The sequence below is a fragment of the Anser anser genome (assembly GCF_964211835.1).
Source record: "Anser anser genome assembly, chromosome: 8".
Taxonomy (NCBI): domain Eukaryota; kingdom Metazoa; phylum Chordata; class Aves; order Anseriformes; family Anatidae; genus Anser; species Anser anser.
This window is the reverse complement of record NC_139728.1, coordinates 15,079,280-15,100,122: the sequence shown is the minus strand read 5'-3', so window position 1 is coordinate 15,100,122 and position 20,843 is coordinate 15,079,280. Positions and strand designations below refer to the sequence as shown.

General features: G+C 39.6%; 1 protein-coding gene across 8 annotated transcripts in view; it reads left to right on the top strand.

Annotated features, from left to right (window-relative positions):
• HMCN1 (hemicentin 1) overlaps positions 1-20,843 on the top strand; it is a 246,882-nt gene that overhangs the window by 131,392 nt on the left and 94,647 nt on the right. For all 8 annotated transcript variants that reach the window (XR_014587614.1, XM_083847058.1, XM_083847056.1 and 5 more), the window contains 16 exons: positions 456-568; positions 1,596-1,755; positions 3,700-3,874; positions 6,292-6,419; positions 8,232-8,504; positions 9,571-9,666; positions 10,080-10,274; positions 11,362-11,492; positions 12,175-12,322; positions 12,807-12,933; positions 13,834-13,988; positions 16,277-16,555; positions 17,174-17,455; positions 18,551-18,659; positions 19,267-19,436; positions 19,685-19,839. Coding sequence is in view for 7 of the 8 variants with exons in the window: in XM_083847058.1 (XP_083703184.1) it covers positions 456-568; positions 1,596-1,755; positions 3,700-3,874; positions 6,292-6,419; positions 8,232-8,504; positions 9,571-9,666; positions 10,080-10,274; positions 11,362-11,492; positions 12,175-12,322; positions 12,807-12,933; positions 13,834-13,988; positions 16,277-16,555; positions 17,174-17,455; positions 18,551-18,659; positions 19,267-19,436; positions 19,685-19,839 (2,696 nt within the window). In the remaining variant the exon portion in view is untranslated. The remainder of the gene's footprint in view (positions 1-455; positions 569-1,595; positions 1,756-3,699; positions 3,875-6,291; positions 6,420-8,231; positions 8,505-9,570; positions 9,667-10,079; positions 10,275-11,361; positions 11,493-12,174; positions 12,323-12,806; positions 12,934-13,833; positions 13,989-16,276; positions 16,556-17,173; positions 17,456-18,550; positions 18,660-19,266; positions 19,437-19,684; positions 19,840-20,843) is intronic.

The following is a 20,843-nucleotide window of genomic DNA, read 5'->3' as shown; positions in this document are numbered from 1 at the left end:
CAAATCTGCTCTTCTCAAAGTGTTGTCCAGCAATAGAAAGTAATTCAGCACCAAAAATGCTGAGACCATTCTCATGAAAGGTGCTATATAGGATAGATCCTGTATAGTACTGTTTCAGGCATCTAGCCTAAAATGTCGTCAGTGAATGCCTAAAATGACTGCAATCAGCTGAAATACCTACATTTAGTTTAAAGCTGCATGTACCTGATCTACCAGTCAACCTGTGACTGACATGCTTTGATATGAACAGGTACATGTTCTGTCATAAACGACTGGCGAGCGGAGGAGGAGAAGGTGGCAGGTCAATGTCAATTAGAGGGTTCGGAGAACAGGCTGAAAATTCCCAACCCTTGCTGTCTGTAGGAATTAGTAGTTGAGTATAGAGACTGTATTGCAAGAGTTGTGCTGTGGTTTGAAATATTTTGCACGTGTTTAATACTTGCATTTATTTTTAGTTCTGCCTGTTATTCAGCATGGACAGCAGATATTCAGCACCATTGAAGGAATCCCAGTAACATTGCCATGCAAAGCAAGTGGAGTTCCTAAGCCGTCTATTGTCTGGTCCAAGGTAACATCTCATCTTTGAGCTGTTCGTGGTGGAAAAAGAATTGAAGACATCTTTTACTTGTCATAAAACTCTAGGCAAGAGATGCAGCCAAAAAACTGCATTGTGAGGGATCTGGAAATCTCTATTTGTAACTGCTTTTGTTTCTTAGAGTAGTACTTCCTGGCCATGGTCCAGACATAGATCAAGGTTCTGTTCTTTGGAAAGATTTCTTTGGGTTTATCCCTGTATCTTTATACTTTCTAATACTTCAGAAATTGTTGATATTCCTGTTATGAGTTGATAATTTCAGATTAGGCAACCTGCCACAGATCGAAAGTTCATTTTTGTTTAAGAGGCTTGCTCTAAGATGATTTTTAGTCATGGAAGTTCAATATGGAAAAGGAGCGGTCTGCTGGGAAATTTTTTATGCTATGTGTACAAGATCTGTTCTGACATTGGAAACCAATGTCAAAATTAATTAAGTTGAAATGTTGACTTTTTTTTTAAGAACTAGGTCCTGCATTTTTTTATATATATTTTTGAATATATAGCAAAATAACAGGTTTTCTAGATATGAATCCTCATGTTTCTGCTGTTCTAACTGCTCAGACAGTGACCCTAAAACAGTGCAAAAAGTTAGTTAATTTCAATGGATAGAATTTTGGGGCTAAACTTCTTAGTTAATTCAAAATATTTTGTCCATCTCAGCCATAAACAATAGGAGCCATAAACAAAAGAAGTGGTACTGTAATGTATATTACGTATTGCTTAGTTTAGTCAGACTACCTGCAAGTTGTTTTGTCTACACAACTGTGAAAAATTGGACCCAGCATTATATTGAAAATACAGCAGTCTTCATACAAATGGGTTGCAACAATGAATTAAGCTGCTACAGGCACTAACAAATTTTATATTCCTGTAATAGTTTTTATGTTTTCATTAGATTTTCTTTCTGTAAGGCTTAGCTTTTATTGAATTAAATATTTGTAACTTGCTATATTTTTAAACATCCAGGCACTATGGACTTTTTTTTTTTTTCTTTCTACAGAAAGGAGAAGTAATTCTTCCCAGCAATGGGAAGTTTTCTGCAGGGTCTGATGGAAGTCTGTATGTAGTTTCACCAGGGGGTGAAGAGACTGGGGAATATGTGTGCACTGCAACAAATGCTGCTGGTTATGCTACGCGGAAAGTCCAGCTGACTGTCTATGGTATATACGAACTAAAATCTAATGTCATTTTTCAATCCACTCATTGAGTTCTAGTTTAGACTGCAATCCCCCTCCAGGTAGATAGTGAAGTAAGATACCCACAGTGCAAATAGGATTTAAACTGATCTCTAATTAGTGCTTTTGGCTCTGTCCTAGATTACTGGATCCACATACTAGGCAATTTTACAAATGGCAGATATTGAAAAGCCAATTCTTCGGCCTCTGTGATTCCCTTAACACCTCCCGATGCCTGTTACCTTGTGCTCATGGACCTAGGAACTTGGGCTGATTTAATTTCATCCTTTATAGAAGTGGGTAGGAAGTACCTCTATAGAAATATAATTTCTTGCTGATAAGAGAATGAAGATCCATTAATCTCATTGTTCCTAAGGCTTCATACCATCTCCCAGTATAGTAAAAAAATTTGATTTATTAGATTTGTGTTGCAAGATGTTTATGGCTTGTAGTTATTGATGCTGCAGTATAAGTTTGTTCAGGTATTGGTTGCAAACTACTTATGCAATACAGAGCTCAGCATGTACATGAACAGCACATGTTGTTCGCTGTCCAGCTTTTTAGGCAGACAGTGCAGTCTTGCTGATATTTGTGGTGTTGCAGGTAGGCATCAGCCAGTGTCTGAGCTAACCAGGCACTGTACATCAGCATTACAGTGATTTACAGCAGCGAGTCCAACGCAGACACATCTTTAAAAAAAATAGGATTGCAATGTTATATACCCGATACAAGAAATAAACATTTAATTTCATAGACAAGCTCAGGAAGTGCGGCCTAGATGAGTGGACAGTGAGGTGGATTGATAGTTTGCTGGATGGCAGAGCTCAGAGGGTTGTGCTTATTGGTGCAGTCTAGTTGGAGGCCTGTAGCTAGTGGTATCCCCCAGGGGATCAGTACTGGGTCCAGTGTTGTTCAACTTATAAATCAACGACCTGGACGATGGACCGGAGTGCACCCTCAGCAGGTTTGCTGACGACACCAAGCTGGGAAGAGTGGCTGATACCCCAGGGGGCTGTGCTGCCATTCAGAGGAGCCTCGACAGGCTGGAGGGGTGGGCTGTGAGGAACCTCATGAAGTTCAACAACAGCAAGTGCAGGGTCCTGCACCTAGGGAGGAATAACCCCAAGCACCAGTACAGGCTGGGCACTGACCTGCTGGAGAGCAGCTCTGCAGAGAGGGACCTGGGAGTCTTGGTGGACAGCAGGCTGACCATGAGTCAGCAACGTGCCCTCATGGCCAAGAAGGCCAACGGTATCCTGGGCTGCATTTGGAAGAGTGTTGCCAGCAGGTCAAGGGAGGTGATCCTCCCCCTCTACTCAGCCCTGGTGAGGCCACACCTGGAGTATTGTGTCCAGTTCTGGGCTCCCCAGTACCAGAGGGACATAGAACTACTGGAGCTAGTTCAGAGGAGGGCTACTGAGATGATTAGAGAACTGGGGCACCTGTCATATGAGGGCAGGCTGAGAGAACTGGGCCTGTTTAGCCTGGACAAGAGAAGACTGGGGGGAGACCTCATTAATATATATAAATATCTGAAGGGAGAGTGTTGAGAGGATGGAACCAATCTCTTTTCAGTTGTGCCCAGTGACAGGATGAGAGGTAATGGGTTCAAACTGAAGCGCAGGAGGTTCCAGCTGAATATGAGGGGGCATTCCTTTTCTGTGAGGGTGACAGAGCACTGGAACAGGTTGCCCAGAGAGGTTATGGAGTCTCCTTCTCTGGAGATATTCAAAACCTGCCTGGGTGCCGTCCTGTGTAATGTGCTCTAGGTGATCCTGCCCAGCGGGGGGGTTGGACTAGATGATCTTCAGAGGTCTCTTCCAACCTTGGCCGTTCTGTGATTCTGTAATCTGAAGTAAAATGGTATAGTGTTACATTTGTACAAATATGTATATTCATTTCATCTACTTAACATGTTCCATATTATAGTGAAACCTAGAGTATCCAGGCCTGGAGACCAGCAAGGAAATGCATATGACAAACCCATAGATATCACAGTAACTGCAGGGGAAGATGTCACCCTTCCATGTGAAGTAAAGAGCTTGCCACCTCCCATAATTACCTGGGCCAAAGAGATGCAGCTCATATCTCCGTTCTCTCCAAGGTAACAATGTTTGATGAAAACAAAAGAAAAAGGAAGTTGCGTCTAAGATACCAAGATTTTGGAAGGGTATATAATTTCCAATTGCTTAACAATCAATTGGAAAGTATTAAGTTGTTTTCCAAGAGGACCCCGCTTTAGTAAGTTTAAGAAAACTCTTTCCCAAACTGAGTGTATGTCTTTCTGAAAGATGCTAAGACTGTACGTGATTGTATGGCTTCCATTCCAGTATGTGTTTGTATACAGAACTTCAGCATTTGCTCTGAAGTTTGCAATTTCAGGAGGCCAGGACAAACGAGGATCCTGTAGTATGTGTGCTGTGGTGGTGTCCAGGGACCCACATAATCTATGCCTGATCTTATGTCTTTAAAAATCTGTTTTTCTTTTCTTAAAAACTTCAAATCTATGCTCAGGACAACAGTGTCTCTTATTAATTTTAAGTCTGGTCTCTTACTAATGTAAAGTCTGGGCCCCCAGCAGAGTAGAGATGATAAATGTTTGGGAGTACTTACAAGGTCTTATTGTTCTCTGTGCTTTGAATCCCGAACCCTTCATGTATTCTTGAAAATGTGAAAGCTTAGTCAAATGCTTGTAAAAACATTGAGTTTTTACACACAGACTTAGAAACTGTGGCTTTGGGGATTGTCTAGTATATGTTGTGGGCTACGATGTTGGAGTTCTACCATACTATTTTAGTACGGTAAAAAAAAAAGAGAGGGAAAAGGGGGATTATCAGCTGTACGCACTCATTTGCAGTGCCAGGCGCTCTCACAGGGTGTGCTAGTGCTTGCTAGTTTCCAAGATACCTCAGAAGGTGTAAAGGCTACAGCTGTGTTCGGAAACGAGGATATGGTAATGTTGCCAGGTGCACACTATAGCAATTGCAGTGCCTATTTCCCAGTGTCTCTCAGTGATCCGAATGAAATGTTAAGGAATTGTACAGACCTGAAAGTGAGCCAGACCTTGGCTTCGGATCCACCCATTCCAGTGAGTCTGTAACAGCCTTAGCAACTGATAACTGCTGGGCAAGCAATTTATGTGGAAGAGGCTTGTGCACAGGGAGTTAATTTGGTGTTAATACTCCGTGTGGAATTTTCTGCTTAGTCCTATGAGCAAATTGCTTGAATTAATGAATCTGCATTCTTGGTCCATTACTTGTCCTCATTTTACCTCAGGAGACATAGATAAATTAGGCTACTTGCTCACTGTGGAGAGATCCAAGTTGTCCAGAGTAGCAGCAGTCCAGCTCAGCCCGTTCCATAAAATTGTTTACAGATGTCAGCAAAAGTTAAAGAATTAGTACAAACAAAATTGTTTGAGACCACCCAAAGTTGATGTTAGAAATGTGACCAGTAAACAAAAGAAGAATGAAAGCAGAAATAAAGGAACTTCTATCAGAAAGCAAATATAACAAATGGGCAAAGTGATGGGAGCAAAGTTACCCCCGTAATGGTATCTTTTGGGGTTATTAAAAAAAAGTATTGGAAAAATAGGGACAATAGAGGAGGAATCATAATATCAGACAGATACGGGTGGCCTGAATGAAGTGCATTTCACTTTCCATTCATCTCTACAGCTTGTTACAATCTCCAAATTCACCATGTATACCCATATAATAACATTGTCCTGATTAGAGAGTTGCCAGAGAAGGGAAGATGGGTGATACCACGTATTCCCACCAACTTTGCCTACATTCTGCATATAACTTTGAGTGCTAATTACTTCCTGTTAATTCTTAGCTGTCATTTTTTCTTCCCTCCTTATTTTTTTTCCTCTATTGCTTTTAACTTCTGCAGAAGACGACTTTGGCTTAGCTGGCCAAGACTGTATTTTGTAATGTTGCAAGCCTGTGACCACAGCTGTAGTAAAAATCACTGCTATGTGGTTAATTATTTAGTCAAGAATAGTGACAAATTGTATGAACACCAGAACTGGCAGTTTTGAGCCAGAATATTCTCTCCAGAACACACACACACGTTCTCACCCCCCACCCCCTGTCTTTAACACCATAACATCTTTTAGACCTTGATGAAGTAGAATCAAGCTGTTTAACCCAAACATTCTGACCCTGCTAACATGGGATGAGCATAAATTTGTGATGGGGGGCCGAAGAGCTCCAATTCTCTACCTGATTTTTTTTTCTATTTCTAGAGATAAGGCAGGTTTGAATATCTCCTCTAAGTAGCTAGAACCAAATTTTGTAATTTGGATCTTATATTTTAGATATTTGCTGTGTATTCTAAATGTGATGGCTCAGTAAAGAGAATAAATGAATAAGTCACAGTTTAGTAATATGGCACAGCTCAGTGTGCTCTGTAGAATGGTGTTATTATAGCTCATAGCAATCAGTTATGTGTAAGTAGAGGTCATTCATCTTTCAGTACATGTTTATACAGCGTATCTGCTTCTTATTTTTCCAGACACACTTTCCTTCCCTCAGGGTCAATGAAGATCAGTGAGACACAAATTTCAGACGGTGGAATGTATTTCTGTGTAGCCACAAATATTGCTGGGAATGTGACTCAGTCAGTGAAGTTAAGTGTACATGGTAAGTTTTAAGTTAAAGGATGATCATCTGCAATTTTCCACATGGAATTTAGCATCATGTGGAGATTTTGAAACATTTTTCCCTTATGTACATTAAATGCTATTGACCTGTATATTTTCTGGTCATATTATCTTCATATGCAAATTGTTGGTATTGATTATATGAAATGGAATTATCGTATACACACATACTACCTAAGAATATGTATATATATACATGTATGTACACCTTCCTTTAATGTTACTTAGACTCAAGGAAGAATTATAGCTATACAGGACATTTGACTCTTCTTACGTCAGCCAGAGGAGCTTTAAGAACTGAAAACTTTTGTTCTAATGAACTTGCATGTTCTCTGTGCAAGAAGTTTCTCAGAAGTAAGTCTGCAAACAATGGCTGAGAATAGCAAAGCTGCCCGTGGCTTGCAGATGCCAAGTTCCCACCAACTTGATAGGAATTACATATCCAAACTCTGTTGGCAGTGCATGTCTAAGTTTGCTTGCACGCTGGCTTTAGTGGTAGATAAACCAGTGTGCAGCTGTATCTCCTATGGGTAGGCAGTTGCTGCTGTCTCCTGCTGTGTGCATATGCATTCTGTACCCGCCTTTGCAGACTAATACCTTAGCCCATCTTACCATCCTTTCTCTGTTCAAACAAGACCTTGTGCTCACCTTCCTGCCCCTCAGTGAAGGTTTCTAGTGTCTCTTACTCAAGCCAGGGCCTGTGTCCTCTTCACTCCCCTTCTTACCATAAATCATCAAATTCTCACACCCTTGTCTCCTGCTCTCACTGTGCTGGGGCTTCAGCCACAGTCTCTTAACCACCTACATAGTCACATATTGTTAGCTCTATGCTCTCCTATTTATTCCTCCTCACCTGCATCCGACAGAAGTACAGGTTGTGCATGTATACCTGCTGCAAATGCTAACATACAGAGGAGAGTGGGTGCCAGAACCGTGGCCTGGCACAGCCCAGACGAAGCTGATCTATCATTGTGCTTCATGTAGAGTTTGGAAGTGTTGTTGCCAGTGCCTGCTGCCAGCAGACATCTTTGAAGTGGATCACATACCACAAATGTACCAGCTTGGAACTCATGCCCTCAGCAGTTCTGAAAACATCAACTACACTAATTCAGTTACAATGACTGTAACAGACTACTGTCTGGTTTCCTGTAGAGAGAGGTCTCATATCAGTGCACATCTTGGTTTATCTGTAACTGTACATTAACAGACAGTCTGAAAAAATGGTACTTGTTATTGTTTCAGACATTCTTTATAAGTCTTTTTATTGTCAGTGATCCTTAGAAAGAAAAACATTGCAGCAAAAGAGTTAAGTCAGACTTGTATTATTCTTTGGGACCAAAAAAATCATCTCCAGTCATACTTTATCTCCTTGTCTGAACTTGTGTTTGGAAGCATACAGAGATTAGGGATTAGGGGAAGGAAATTAGAATGTCAGAGGGGAACTGTAATTAACTTTATCATAAAAGCTTTTGATTTTTGTTGTTGTTGTTGTGAAGAGTCAGTACCCATAGCTTTTCAAATGTGCTCAATATAATGAGCTTAAACTACTCATGCAAGTAACGCAGTAGAATTTGAAATGTAGCTTCTCCAGATAAGTTTAGCAATAGGTGATTGTACATCCTATCTGTAGAGGACATGCAGTTCTGTTTTTTTTAGTCACTTGAGGGAATTGTGTTTCATTGAATAAGAACGGATGTTGTCTAAAATGACAAAGAGAATAATTTCCTTCAAGAATGATCTCATACATCATTTTCTTCACGTTACTGTGGACTTAACTTGTCTTCTTGCATAGTTCCTCCAAAGATACAGCGTGGGCCTCGGGTTATGAAAGTCCAAGCTGGCCACAGAGTTGACATACCCTGCAGTGCCCAGGGGATCCCTCCGCCAACAGTCACCTGGTTCAGAGGCAGAAGTGCTGTGCTGATAGATGGCAGGCAGTTCATCCGCGGCCTGGATGGATCTCTGAGCATCAGCAACGTCCAGCTTCCTGATGCTGGAAACTACAAGTGTGTTGCTAGTAATGCAGTGGGCAGCGACGCATCAGAGATAACAATACAAGTTCAAGGTATTTCTGCTAGGGTCATGACCTTGCCTCCTGCCCTGGCTGAGTATAATTTCATGCCAGTGCTGTCTGGTTTATGTTTTGGAGGACAGTATCCTTTGCTGTTGACAGTTAAATAATGTAAAATCCAAACCTGTTTTAGATGTTGTTATGTTCTGATATTAATTAAGGAAAATTAGAGTTGACACACAATCTTTGCAGAGTTAGCAGAAATAAGAAACTCAAAATATATTGCTTTTTTAAAAAAAAAACTTGAAGGTACTTACAATTTGTTTGTTTGTTTTGTACTAGATAATTAAAACCAGATTCCAGTATGGGAAACCTCCTTTTAAAATATTCTCTGTGTGTTCACATCTCACATTTTCACAGACTATTTCTGAATATCAGAGCCTGATGGCATAGCTTTAAATGGAATTAGAATTTTGCTGAAATAATCTGAAAGAAGAGCTCTGTCAGTCAGTATGCTATTAAAATGGTGATGGGGCAACAATGGTTATGCGCCAATTTAAATATATAGTATAACTCCTCACTTGATCGGCTGACATACAGCAGTGTAGCATGACTGACTGAAGCAGGCAGTATTTCTTCTTTGTAATAGTTTAAAGGCAACATTCTGGTTCATTGGATTAGAGCTGCTGAGAACTGCTCATTACGAACAACAAAGAACTGCCAGTAATTTTATTTAATTGTAAACAATATTCTTTGTGTAGTCTTAGTCCACACACAAGTTTAAAATGAGATGCAAGAACAAAGGATGAAAGGAATACTAAGAAGTGGTATGGGAAAGAATTTATCTAATATTTTTCAGAATTTGTAGAAATGCTGTCTCTGCCTTTGAAACAAATATAGTGGATTTTAGAATCAATTTCAGTCAAACTGGAAAGTTTCTTTGTACTGCTTGCTTCCTAAATATTCCTCTTGAAGTCAAAACTGCTTGTAGTATTTGTCACTGCAGGTTATTGGAATCTGACCTTGTGTGACTGAGACTTAAAAGTTAGGAATTGCCAGACTGTATTTTCACACCTGGAAGCAGAGTTCAAAAAATTTTAAGCATCTAATTTTCTTTCAGAGTCACCTACTATAGATGATCTTGACCCTCCATACAATAGTCCTTTTCAAGAAAGAGTGGCAAATCAACGCATTGCATTCCCGTGTCCAGCAAGAGGTGTGTATCATTATTACCTCTTCCAGTGACAAAAGTATACTTTTCTGCTGACCACTGATAATTGCTAAGTTTCTCTGTATTCCCTGTCATGGTAAAAATGTACAATATACACAGTGTTTTGCATAGGTACTTTATGTGGAAAATTCAAGCTAACAGTGATTAAAACAACCACTGCATATAGAAACTGTGTAAAAAGTCCTTACTAGCTAACATGGATGTTAGAATGTTTAGCACTAAGATTTTTTATGTTACCATCATACTGTAACAGTAGCTGCTTCCTGTAAATCAGAAGGCTCATGGCCTTCCTCTGGATTGTGCTTGCCAGCAAGACTTCCAGCAAGCAATAGTAATTATTTGAATCCCTCTTATTCTGAGCTAAGTGAACTGTTGAAGTTTCTCGTATTTCTCATTAGGTATTCCAAAGCCTGTCATCAAATGGCTACGTAACGGAAGAGAGCTGACAGGCAGTGAACCAGGAATTTCAATTCTGGAGGATGGCACACTGCTGGTCATAGCTTCTGTTACACCTTCTGATAATGGAGAGTATATCTGTGTGGCAACCAATGAAGCTGGAAACACAGAAAGAAAATATAACCTGAAAGTTCATGGTAAATAATAAGTACAACTAGTGGGGAACTGTTTTGGAAGAGCATCTTCTGTTTCATTGTTGGGAATTGTGTGTCCCAAACCTGCCCATGTGTAGTTAATTCATAAAAAAAAAAAGATTCTAAGTACTTGTATTTCTACAATTCTGTTACAATTCATGTATTTTCTATTATTTCTCTTTACTGTAACATTGTATCCAAACATGTTTGTTTTGCTCAAAGAGTTAGGTGAGTCTCATTTGTAAAGAGCTCTGGTTATAGTTGATAACTTTAATGCAAGTAAAAAGTGAAGACTTTTTGCACTGTAAAAATTAAAGTTTGGGTGATAGATAGGTCTGCATTTTCAAGCATAAATACAAGAGAAGTTATTTGTCAGAATGAGTGTAGAATAGGAGAAGACTTGTTCCTGACATTCTTCTTTCCTAATCGTAATTGCAAAATAGAAAATCTATAGATGGCTGCGAGGTATGTTTTGATATGGTACACTTTGCTTCTTACAGAGTATTTTTTTTCCAGCCCTGTCACTTCCCCTGTGAGCTCTGATGCCCAAGCAGGATTATATCTTTTTCTGAGAAATGTAGGAATTCCATCACGTGCCAGCAGGGCCTTGTCAGTGGGGTTTGAATTTTCTAATCTACCACATGGGACCATTCTCTTTGTACTCATAGTGAGATAAGTGATATGCAAATACTGTTGGAGATGACTGGAGCAATGAAGAGGAAGGACGACTCTAGAGAGTCCAACTTCCTTTATATGTTGAGCAAATAACTAGAGAGTCCAACTTCCTTTATATGTTGAGCAAATAACGTGACATCTTACAGATTATTATCTTAAAATGCTGCTGATGATTGTGTTTCAGTGGATTTCGCTGGGAGTCTGTTATAGGACAAGAGAAGAGTCTGTTCTTTGAGAAAGAGAAGAAAGAACATAGGGAGCTATGTCCAGAGCCAAAAGGGAAACAGAAACATCAGGGAGGGAGTGAAAAGTGTATGAGAAATGTAGAAGATAGAAGTCCATGACTTGGGGAAGGGATGAAGTGGGAAATCACTGGATTAAAAGACTTAATGCATGATTTTGAACTTCCTTGTAGTTCCTCCTGAAATTAGAGATCAAGAAAAGGTGACAAATACATCTGTAGTTGTTAATCATCCTGTAAGTCTCTTTTGTGAAGTGTCTGGTAACCCCTTCCCAATCATTTCCTGGTATAAAGAAGACACCCAGGTAGGTACTGTTAAGCTAATTGAAGTAACCATAGCCATTAGCAGTTCCAGAATATTTTGTGTTGATTTTGATTTTGAGTGCTTGGTATTAGATCTCATTTAAAGTAAATACATGTACATACCTGTATGTATATTTAAACTGCACTAAGAACACCCACACAAAGACAGATGAATATGACTAATCCATTAATTCATCTATTCAACAAGTCAAAAGTAAACTCTTTTTCACGATTTCACTAAGAATTAACTTTAGCAATTTCCCAGTACTATAGATGACAGAAGACTTGCAGGGGGGACCAGTAATAGTATTTTCTTCATTCTGTAGCTGGAGAAATGAGAATTCTTGGAGGTGATTTGAATTCTTCAGGATTATCCTAGGGTCCTATGCTTCTACTCATAGCTGATAAGTGAGTTTAAATGAAGAGAGACGTCTTTATGCAACTTTATAACTAAACATTACTGATAAACAAAGAATTTCTTTGGTTTTCTCACCCTCTATTCTATGTTGAGCTACAAGTCATATTGGTTAGATTACATAACCTGAGGAGATTAGTGCTGTAACTGAAAAGGGAAATAGGCTATCCTTAGACTGAAACTACCATTTTCTTGTAAAAAAAAAAAAATCCATCTGTGATATTTGGCCGATGTAACTTGGATCACATAATATCTTGGGTTCTTTTAAGGTTGTGGAAAGCAGTGCTCTCCAGATTTTGCACAACGGGAAGATACTGAAGCTCCTTAAAGCTGCTACTGATGATGCTGGACAATATTCATGCAAAGCCATAAATGTAGCAGGAAGTTCTGAGAAACTCTTCAACCTAGATATACTCGGTTAGTTTTTTTGTTTGTTTGTTTGTTTTTAAGATGGTGATCTGAAAAACAGTTGATATTTAAGAAGCCAGTAAATTTCAACTTACTATAAAAAGGTTCTCCCTCTCACTGTCCATTAAGTATTGGCTGCTGAAGCACTCTTTATGATGGCTTATGAATACTTAAAATTTGCCATTTTCATAGTAGCAGAGACAAAATGCTGTTTTTCATTTCTGGATTTTGGTATTTGATACTTTGTTTTCTATTTTGGGGGTACTGTGCTCTATGATACAAAGGAGTTTTCTTCTGTGCAGTTCAGCAGCACAAGTGTGGAAATGCTTGTGGTGGTAGAATTGATGTTGTGAACTAGCAGGAGTAGTTTTGCAGTGAAAACTAAAGTTGTTTCAAGGGACTAATATGACTCACTACTACTCCATTTCTTCCAGTTTCATAGCTTACCTTCCCTGTTTAAATGTTCTTACTGTAACATTTTGTCTTTTTAAAGTTCCACCAAGTATAATAGGTGCTGACACCCCCAGTGAAATTGCAGTCATCCTCAACCAGGAAATCAGCCTGGAATGTAGAGCCAAAGGCTTTCCTTTTCCTGACATTCACTGGTTCAAAGATGGCAAGTAAGTATATCATTGCTTTTGTGGTCTATGTCTAAGTTACTCCTTCCTTAGAACACAGACGAAAAAGGTGCACAGTATCAGCAAGCCCTGCTTTTAACTACATAATGTTGAGTTGTTATGACTGGATACAATTTTTGGTAGTGACATGGCAAGTCTTTTAATCAAAAGTTAGCATCCTGCTTTTCTTTGTGAACTGTCCCATTACGCAGGCACTTGCAGAGCATATTTGCAGTATAGGAAACTGGACAATGCATGAACCAAGATAGGTGTAACCATTACTTTGAGTTTATGCTATCTGGATTATTTGAAATGTAGTATTAGTTAAAATATGTTTGCTTTGCTGGCATGATTTTTTTTAATTGGTAGACAGTAACAATGTCAAACAATTTTCTAGCTGGTGCCTTGTGCCACTAAAGGTTTTAGAACAGTTTTTGCCTGCATGTTTCAATTCTTCATCTCATCTTCCAGGATGAATTTAAAACAATATAGTTCAGTATAGACATTGGCTAATACTCATTCTGATATGACATGAGATTAATATGTTGATACTTTGATCTAGTAAACATGGACATTTTGTTATCAGCAAAGGACCGTCATGACCTAGTAATTAGAAAAGGAAACTGAGATCAGGAGTAGGACTCTGGCTCTGATGCTAGTATTCTGGATGACCTGCATAAAGTGCCTTTGTGTTTTGGTTTATTCTGAAAACTAGGCATCAAAATAATTATAATAGTTTGTCTCTTTACAGTGGTTCTTCAGATTTATGCTGTTGCTAGTGCTAAATGATACTCTTTAATACAATTACTGCCATTAAAGGACCGCTTATTATTATTGTCAGTTTAAATTGATGTTGAAAGGATGGGGTCAGAGTTCTGTGAAGTGAAATAATCTCTATTCCAGGCCCTTGTTCTTGGGCGATCCGAATGTTGAGCTTCTGGACAAAGATCAAGTTCTACACATACGGAGTGCTCGAAGAATTGACAAAGGTCGTTACCAGTGTAGTGCCACTAATACTGCTGGCAAACAAGTGAAGGAGATAAAGCTGATCATCCATGGTAAGTTTACAGAATCCATGATCCTAGAAGGTATTTCAATTTTGCACATAAGATTTCTATTTTGAATGGAGATGCTGAAACAAATATAAATTAATTATCCAGGAATAAACTAAACTCAGTGCAAAAATACATGGCAAAGTGCAAAACCAGTAAGAATCAGACCCAATAGTCTTTGAAATAGAATGGTCCAGAAGATCTTCAGGTAGTGTGGTATGTCATCTCTCTCTAGCTGGTGTAAACTGAATAATAAAGGAAGAATAAGGGAAGAAGCATTAGCAGTGGATAACTATGTTAACATTATTTTAAGAACTTTAAAGCGCACTGAGGGTGCTTTTTTATTCTTACTAGTAGTCGAGTCTTTGCAAATTGCATGGGGAACAGGCTTGTGATTAATTCCTGTGATCAATATACAAAAGTTTTAGGTAAATGCGGAAATAAAAAGTTGGGAGAAAAGGAAGGGAAAAATTCATGAAAGCAGAAAGGAGCTTTTTAAAGAAGACTTGAAGGAGAAGTGAAAGCAGGCAAGAAGAGTTTTTCCACTTGGAAGACAAAGAGCATTTGAAAGCCCCGTCATACCTGAAAACTGCAAGCATACAGTGCTTGCAGAAATGATGGGGGAAACAAATGCAGGAATCCATAGGTAGGATAAGACTATTAAGTCCAGAGTGTAAATGGTGGGAATCTGCATGAGCCCTCAAGCTGATGGATGATTCCTTGTTAGCTATGGATTTGCTTCTGAAGCTGTTGCCTCTTTTGTGCTGATAACTGAAATTGTTACGTTATTTCCCTCATTTGGACATTTTTGAAGCATGGGGTAAACACATGCATGGAAGTATGCCTGTACATCAATCACAGTGAAGTCTTTTTCTGTTGGGAGCAAAGGAAATGCTGTGAGGACTCTCTGGTGATCGGGGTTGTGGCAGTCATGAGATTAGAGGCATAAAAACCACTCAGATCTCCCCTAGATGAGTAGACCTTACTTTAGGCTCTTCAGCAAGGAGAGATGATTTTGTGGTAGTAGAATGGAATCTGTCTTTACTTTCCAATTTCTTAAGCCCGGCCAGACAAACGGAAGCCCACAGAGTAAGTGAGGAACCTAGATGCTAATTCCCACAAGTTCTTACTTTGTTTTGTATCTTTAACCCTACTTTTGGCTTTTATATTTTCCCACAACACTGTGTTAAAACCATTCCCCATCTCTGTGAATGAAAGCATTCATTGATAGAGAAATGCATTCACCTTTGAACTGGGTATATTTTAGCATATTTTATAGGTTTTAATATTTTTGCACACATAATATTAAGAAAATATTTCATCATGGTTTGATAACTGGCAAGATCCATCTCATAGGTGTAGGTCCCTTCACTGACACTTTACATTTCTATAGTGGCATTTTAAATGAGCCCTATGAAAGTCAGTGGAAGTCAAGGATATACTGAGCATGTTTGGCAGCAGAGGAGTTAATGTGTTTGCCAGATGTGTCTGGTACTTTCAGCAGTCATAAATTTAGTTGTTGCCAATTGCACTGTGTTTTTATTACTTCTACGGAGATTTACGAACTCTTTATATTGGCTGATTTACACGAGAGCTTGTTTGCTAGAAAAAATGTGAGTACTGCTGCCTAGTAAGCAAGTGAAATGACTATGGGCCAAAAGCTTCGAAAATAGGAGCATAAAGCTAGACTGCTAAGCTCATATTTAGTCTCAAAGTAAGTGATTTCATCTTCAGAAGTTCTGAGTACCGAGCAGTTCCCATTCCAGTCACAGAGGTTCTTGGATGTATTTGGTATTTTAAATAGCAGGTTTCTGTTCCTGGGAGGGTGCAGCTCCCAAGACATATAGGCATTGCTATTTATTTACCCCTCAGAGACTGGGAAGGGACAAAGCCCTGCTCAAATGGTTTGCAGGTGTCACAGAGGCCCAGATGACCTCACTTGGCACATGTTGGAGCCTAGAAGGTAGAAATGGTCCCAAGTACCTACAGTGGGGCAGCAATGCTTTCCAGTGCCCCATGCTGTGGCACTTGTTTTTTAAATCTAGGGTGGCCTTTTGACATTAGATTCCATTTGTGTTGTGCTGTCTTCATGGTTCCAAATTTGTGTGCTGTAGAGAGTTGTACAGACAAGGTGTAACTGTGTGGGGAGAAAGACAGATAACACCAGCAAGGGTTGGAAGTCTGATTAAGCTAAAAATCTTCAATTCTTACAACATTCTAATGTTTATTTGATTTAAAGTTGCACAGACGTGTATACTAAGGCTTTAATGCTGTTGTTTTGTTTTCTGAAATAGTCCCTCCTAGTATTAAAGGAGGAAATATTACCACAGAGGTATCAGCACTTCTTAACAATCTTATAAATTTGGAATGTGAAACTAAGGGAATCCCAGTTCCTACCATTACATGGTACAAAGAAGGTCGTCCGATGATTTCCAACCCCCAAGCTCTATATGTGGATAGAGGGCAGTTCCTGCAAATACCTCGGGCCCAAGTGTCAGATTCTGCAAAGTACACTTGCCATGTGACTAATGCTGCTGGAGTTGCTGAAAAAATATATGAGGTGGATGTATATGGTAAGTGAGAGTTTATTGAATTTGGTTGTTTGCCATGTTACAGGAAGTGTGTACTGAAAGCTTTTCTGCCTTCATACTGTAAGCAGCCTTTGCAGGCCTGTCAAGGGTTGAACAGCAGTCAGTGGTTGCATTTAAACACTGACCTGTTTAGCAAGTCTTTGTAGAGGGAGCTTTACACCATGTGCTTTAAGTGACTCCTAAAAAGCTCTTGACTTCAAGGACCATGATACTTTGCTTTAGTGATGTATCAGTACAATTTATTTTCCGTGCATCCTTTCTCCTTCCACATGTGTATGCTGAACGATGTTTACCTGAAATAGACACTGTGGGCAGGATCTCTGGTGTACTGTTTTAAGACCTTCAAATTCAGTTCTTCCATCTCAAAGCCTCAAATATCCTCTCTCTTTTATACAACTGGTCAATATTAAACTACATCGTTTGACTTCTCTGTTTCCTTTTTGTCTTGGCTTGCCACAGCAGCAAATTCTCACATGAAATTGTGCGTGACATAATGGCATGTAGAGCCAAAGTGGGTGGGGAGGAACTAACCCATTTGCTCTTAATACATTTCCTGGCTACAGAATTAATCACTTGCAATATATTTTTTCCTTTCTACAGTTCCTCCAGTAATTGAGGGCGATGCTGAAACAGCCCAGAGCAGGCAGGTGGTTGCTGGCAATTCTCTGACGTTAGAGTGTAAAGCTGCTGGCAACCCTCCGCCTCTCCTTACCTGGTTAAAGGATGGTGTGCCTGTGAAAGCAAGCAGCAACCTCCGCATCGTATCTGGTGGGAAGAAACTGGAGATTCTCAATGCTATTGAGGCTGACCGGGGCCAGTATTTGTGTGTGGCCACAAGCATAGCTGGAGAAAAAGAAATCAAATATGAAGTTGAAATCTTAGGTATGTGAGCAACAGAAATAGTGATTTATCATATTGATATAAACCTGATTAAGCAGGTTTTTATTTCTGTTGATATCATTATATAATCTGCTGCTTATTTAGTTAAAGCTGGGCACTACACAGTTTTTCTGCACAGGGTTGCAGGACAGTTCTAAGACACTTAGTTTCGGGTTAGTTCTTAGAGAATTTTCATGCATGTGGTTAGGTAAATATTATTCTCAGGAACGTTTAAAATTCTTCTAGCTTCTCTTCCTAGAGAAAGATTGTAAATGTGAAAGGAATCAGATACAAAAGATCACTGAGTAGTTGCCTTTGGGAGGGGAGAACATCTTTCTCGAGTTTGAATTGTGTTTTGCAAATTTTGAACATTTTCCTGAGAAGGATTTTCTCCACTTCATTCTATTGAATATTTTACCATGGTCTGAATCTCAGCAGTCCCTTCTGTCTGTCTCTAGGTAAATGAATTGTACAAATTTTAATTGTTGAAGAGACCTTCTTGACATGGAAGGATTTATTTCAGGCCTTCAAAAAGACTTGATTATTTCCTGTCTTAGACACTTTTAGGCTTTGAAGTATCCTCTTGAAGAGTGCTGCCACTGTACTGCATGCACATGTAGAGCATCCATTCCCAGGTTTATCTTGCTGATCTTGGTAGACAGTGAAGGAGCTGGGAGAAGCCATATCGCAGTGCTTCCTTCCCAGCCCACCCACCCCTGCAGGAGGATGAGACAGAGCAAAGAGGACCTGGAGGAGTGGCACAGGTTCTCTATGCCTTTCCTTTCTCCGTTTACTGACAGAGGGTGCTAAAAGACTCTCCCCACTAGCTTGCACACACTTTCACAAGAGAGCTCAGACAAATCTGGAAAAAAATAAAGAAACTTGAAAAATGGAGAATAGTGAGTTGAATTCAGAAAATATCATTGTCTACGTGTTTTGCTTCAAAAAGGAACAGTGATTCCTAATGAACTCCAAATCTGTCCATGTCCCAAAGTGAGATGGATGTCACTATTTTTTTTAACATTACTACTTCTGATAAGCTTTTATGACATTTCTGATACTTAAACATTTCTGCTGATGGATGTTTCTCTCCTACAGTCCCGCCATTTGTGGAAGGTGGGGATGAGCTCTTGGACTACTTTGTGATTCTCCATAGCCCTTTGGAGTTGGATTGTTCAGCAACAGGGACACCCTCACCAACTATCTTGTAAGGGGATTGGTATGACAGTAAAATAAAAAAAAATCTGCTATTTGATGAAGTGAGCTTAGAGGCAGTGTTTCTAAACTGCCTATATTATGTAGTGATAGTTAATATATGGAGGATGAACTCTTATCTCCACTGAAGACAGTGGCAGGCACGTACATTGCCGGATTTCAGTCCCATTTTGTTTTGAAGTAGTTGGGTAGGTTGTGCCAAAATATATCTCCTAGGAGTTAGGGTAGATAACAAGAGTTGACCAAATTCTTCTTCCATGGCTAATGCAAGCATGTATTTATCATCTACCGGCAACAATTGACTTTGCTTTGGAGGTTTGTATCTGCCTCCTTTGGTGGTATCTGCTCTCTGTACTACTTCCCAGCTGTCACCTTTCTGATGACTTCTTTAGTGCCTGTTCCCCTATATTCCCTTCTCATGATAACCACTTCAGACCATGACACTTGGAAAAGCAAAATATAACCTGAGATCTCCAAACCTTCCTAGAAATGCAAATAAGAGTTATTGACATGTTCTGTTTAATAGAAATGTGCATACTTTAGGACTGTTGTCACTCTTACTGTAATAGAGGTCTGAGTTTATACTTTCTTTTTGGTAGGTGGTTAAAAGATGGTCAGCCAGTTGAAGAGGGAGCTGGACATAAGATCTTATTAAATGGACAAAAACTTCTCATCTCTCGAGCTCAAGTGTCAGACACTGGCCGCTATAAATGTGTGGCTGCAAATACGGCAGGAGAACATGAAAAGGAATTTGATGTTACTGTGCATGGTAGGTTACTCAAGGGGCAAAAAGGCAGCAGATTGCCACTACTGTACAAGGCTGGCAAGAAGATACTCAAATTTTCTGTTTTTTTGGTTTTTTTTTTTGTTTGTTTTTGTATTAGTGGGTTGAAAAGTAGGATATGAGAGTAGATGAAGTCAAAATAGAGCTACTCTTATTGGAAGGTTATTGCCACTGTGTATGTAAAGGTATATGTTCAAATGATATTTTATTTTTGTTTCTGGTGCTTCTTGCAGTTCCTCCAACCATCAAATCAGCTGGCACTTCCGAGAGAGCTGTTGTGATACACAAACCTGTAATGCTGCAGTGTGTAGCCAATGGCATTCCCAGCCCTTCCATAACTTGGTTAAAAGATGGCCAACCAGTAAACACAGCCAGAGGAAATACTAGAGTAAGCACTACTTTTACGGAATTCAAACCATGAAAAATAGTTACAATAAGTTAAATGTGTTAGTGCTTCTTTCCTTTTGCTTTCCTCATGCTGCGATATAAAGATGCTAAAAGATCCATCCCGGAGAATGATGGGCTTTTTACCTGAATAGGATGGTATATCAGATTGAGTGATTGAGTAGCACTGTTAAGTAGACTGAATCCCATTAGATACCTCTGTACCAGAAGAGTTTGTGACTTTAAATTCAGTATCTGGCTCCTTTCAGTTATACTTTAGCCTTCAAGGTATGGTCATCTGTCAGTCAGAAGGTACCTCTCCCCGCCTGCCACCATGATGTGGGATTAGATGAGTTTTTCTATAAGCATTGCTCTTGCAGCACCTACTTGTACATTCCCTTCTCATTGTAAGATTCTGACTTTCAGTGAACAGCCCTTCCTAGTGCTTTCATGCTCCAGGGGATGAAGTGCTTGTAATGGCTTTGATTTACTTCAGGCTGCAGCAGTTTCTGACATCATGCCAGAGGCAGCTCTCTCTGCTTGCAGCCCCATCTTCACCTTGCTTGCCTGCCCCGCTGCCATCTAAGTCTTCTCACAGCTGTACAGATAATAAATAATACCATTGTCCCAGGAACACTGAGGTCTCTGAATTAGCAAGGACACCTCTTGCATGAATATCAGCGCCAGGTTAGGACAAAGATGAGACTGGCTGTATTCAGCACACGTCTACTGTGCTATTACACAGAATCACAGAATCATCTAGGTGGGAAGAGACCTCCAAGATCACCTAGTCCAACCTCTGACCTAACACTAACAAGTCCTCCACTAAACCATATCACTAAGTTCTACATCTAAATGTCTTTTAAAGACCTCCAGGGATGGTGACTCAACCACTTCCCTGGGCAGCCCATTCCAATGCCTAACAACCCTTTTGGTAAAGAATTTCTTCCTAATATCCAACCTAAACCTCCCCTGGCACAACTTTAGCCCATTCCCCCTCGTCCTGTC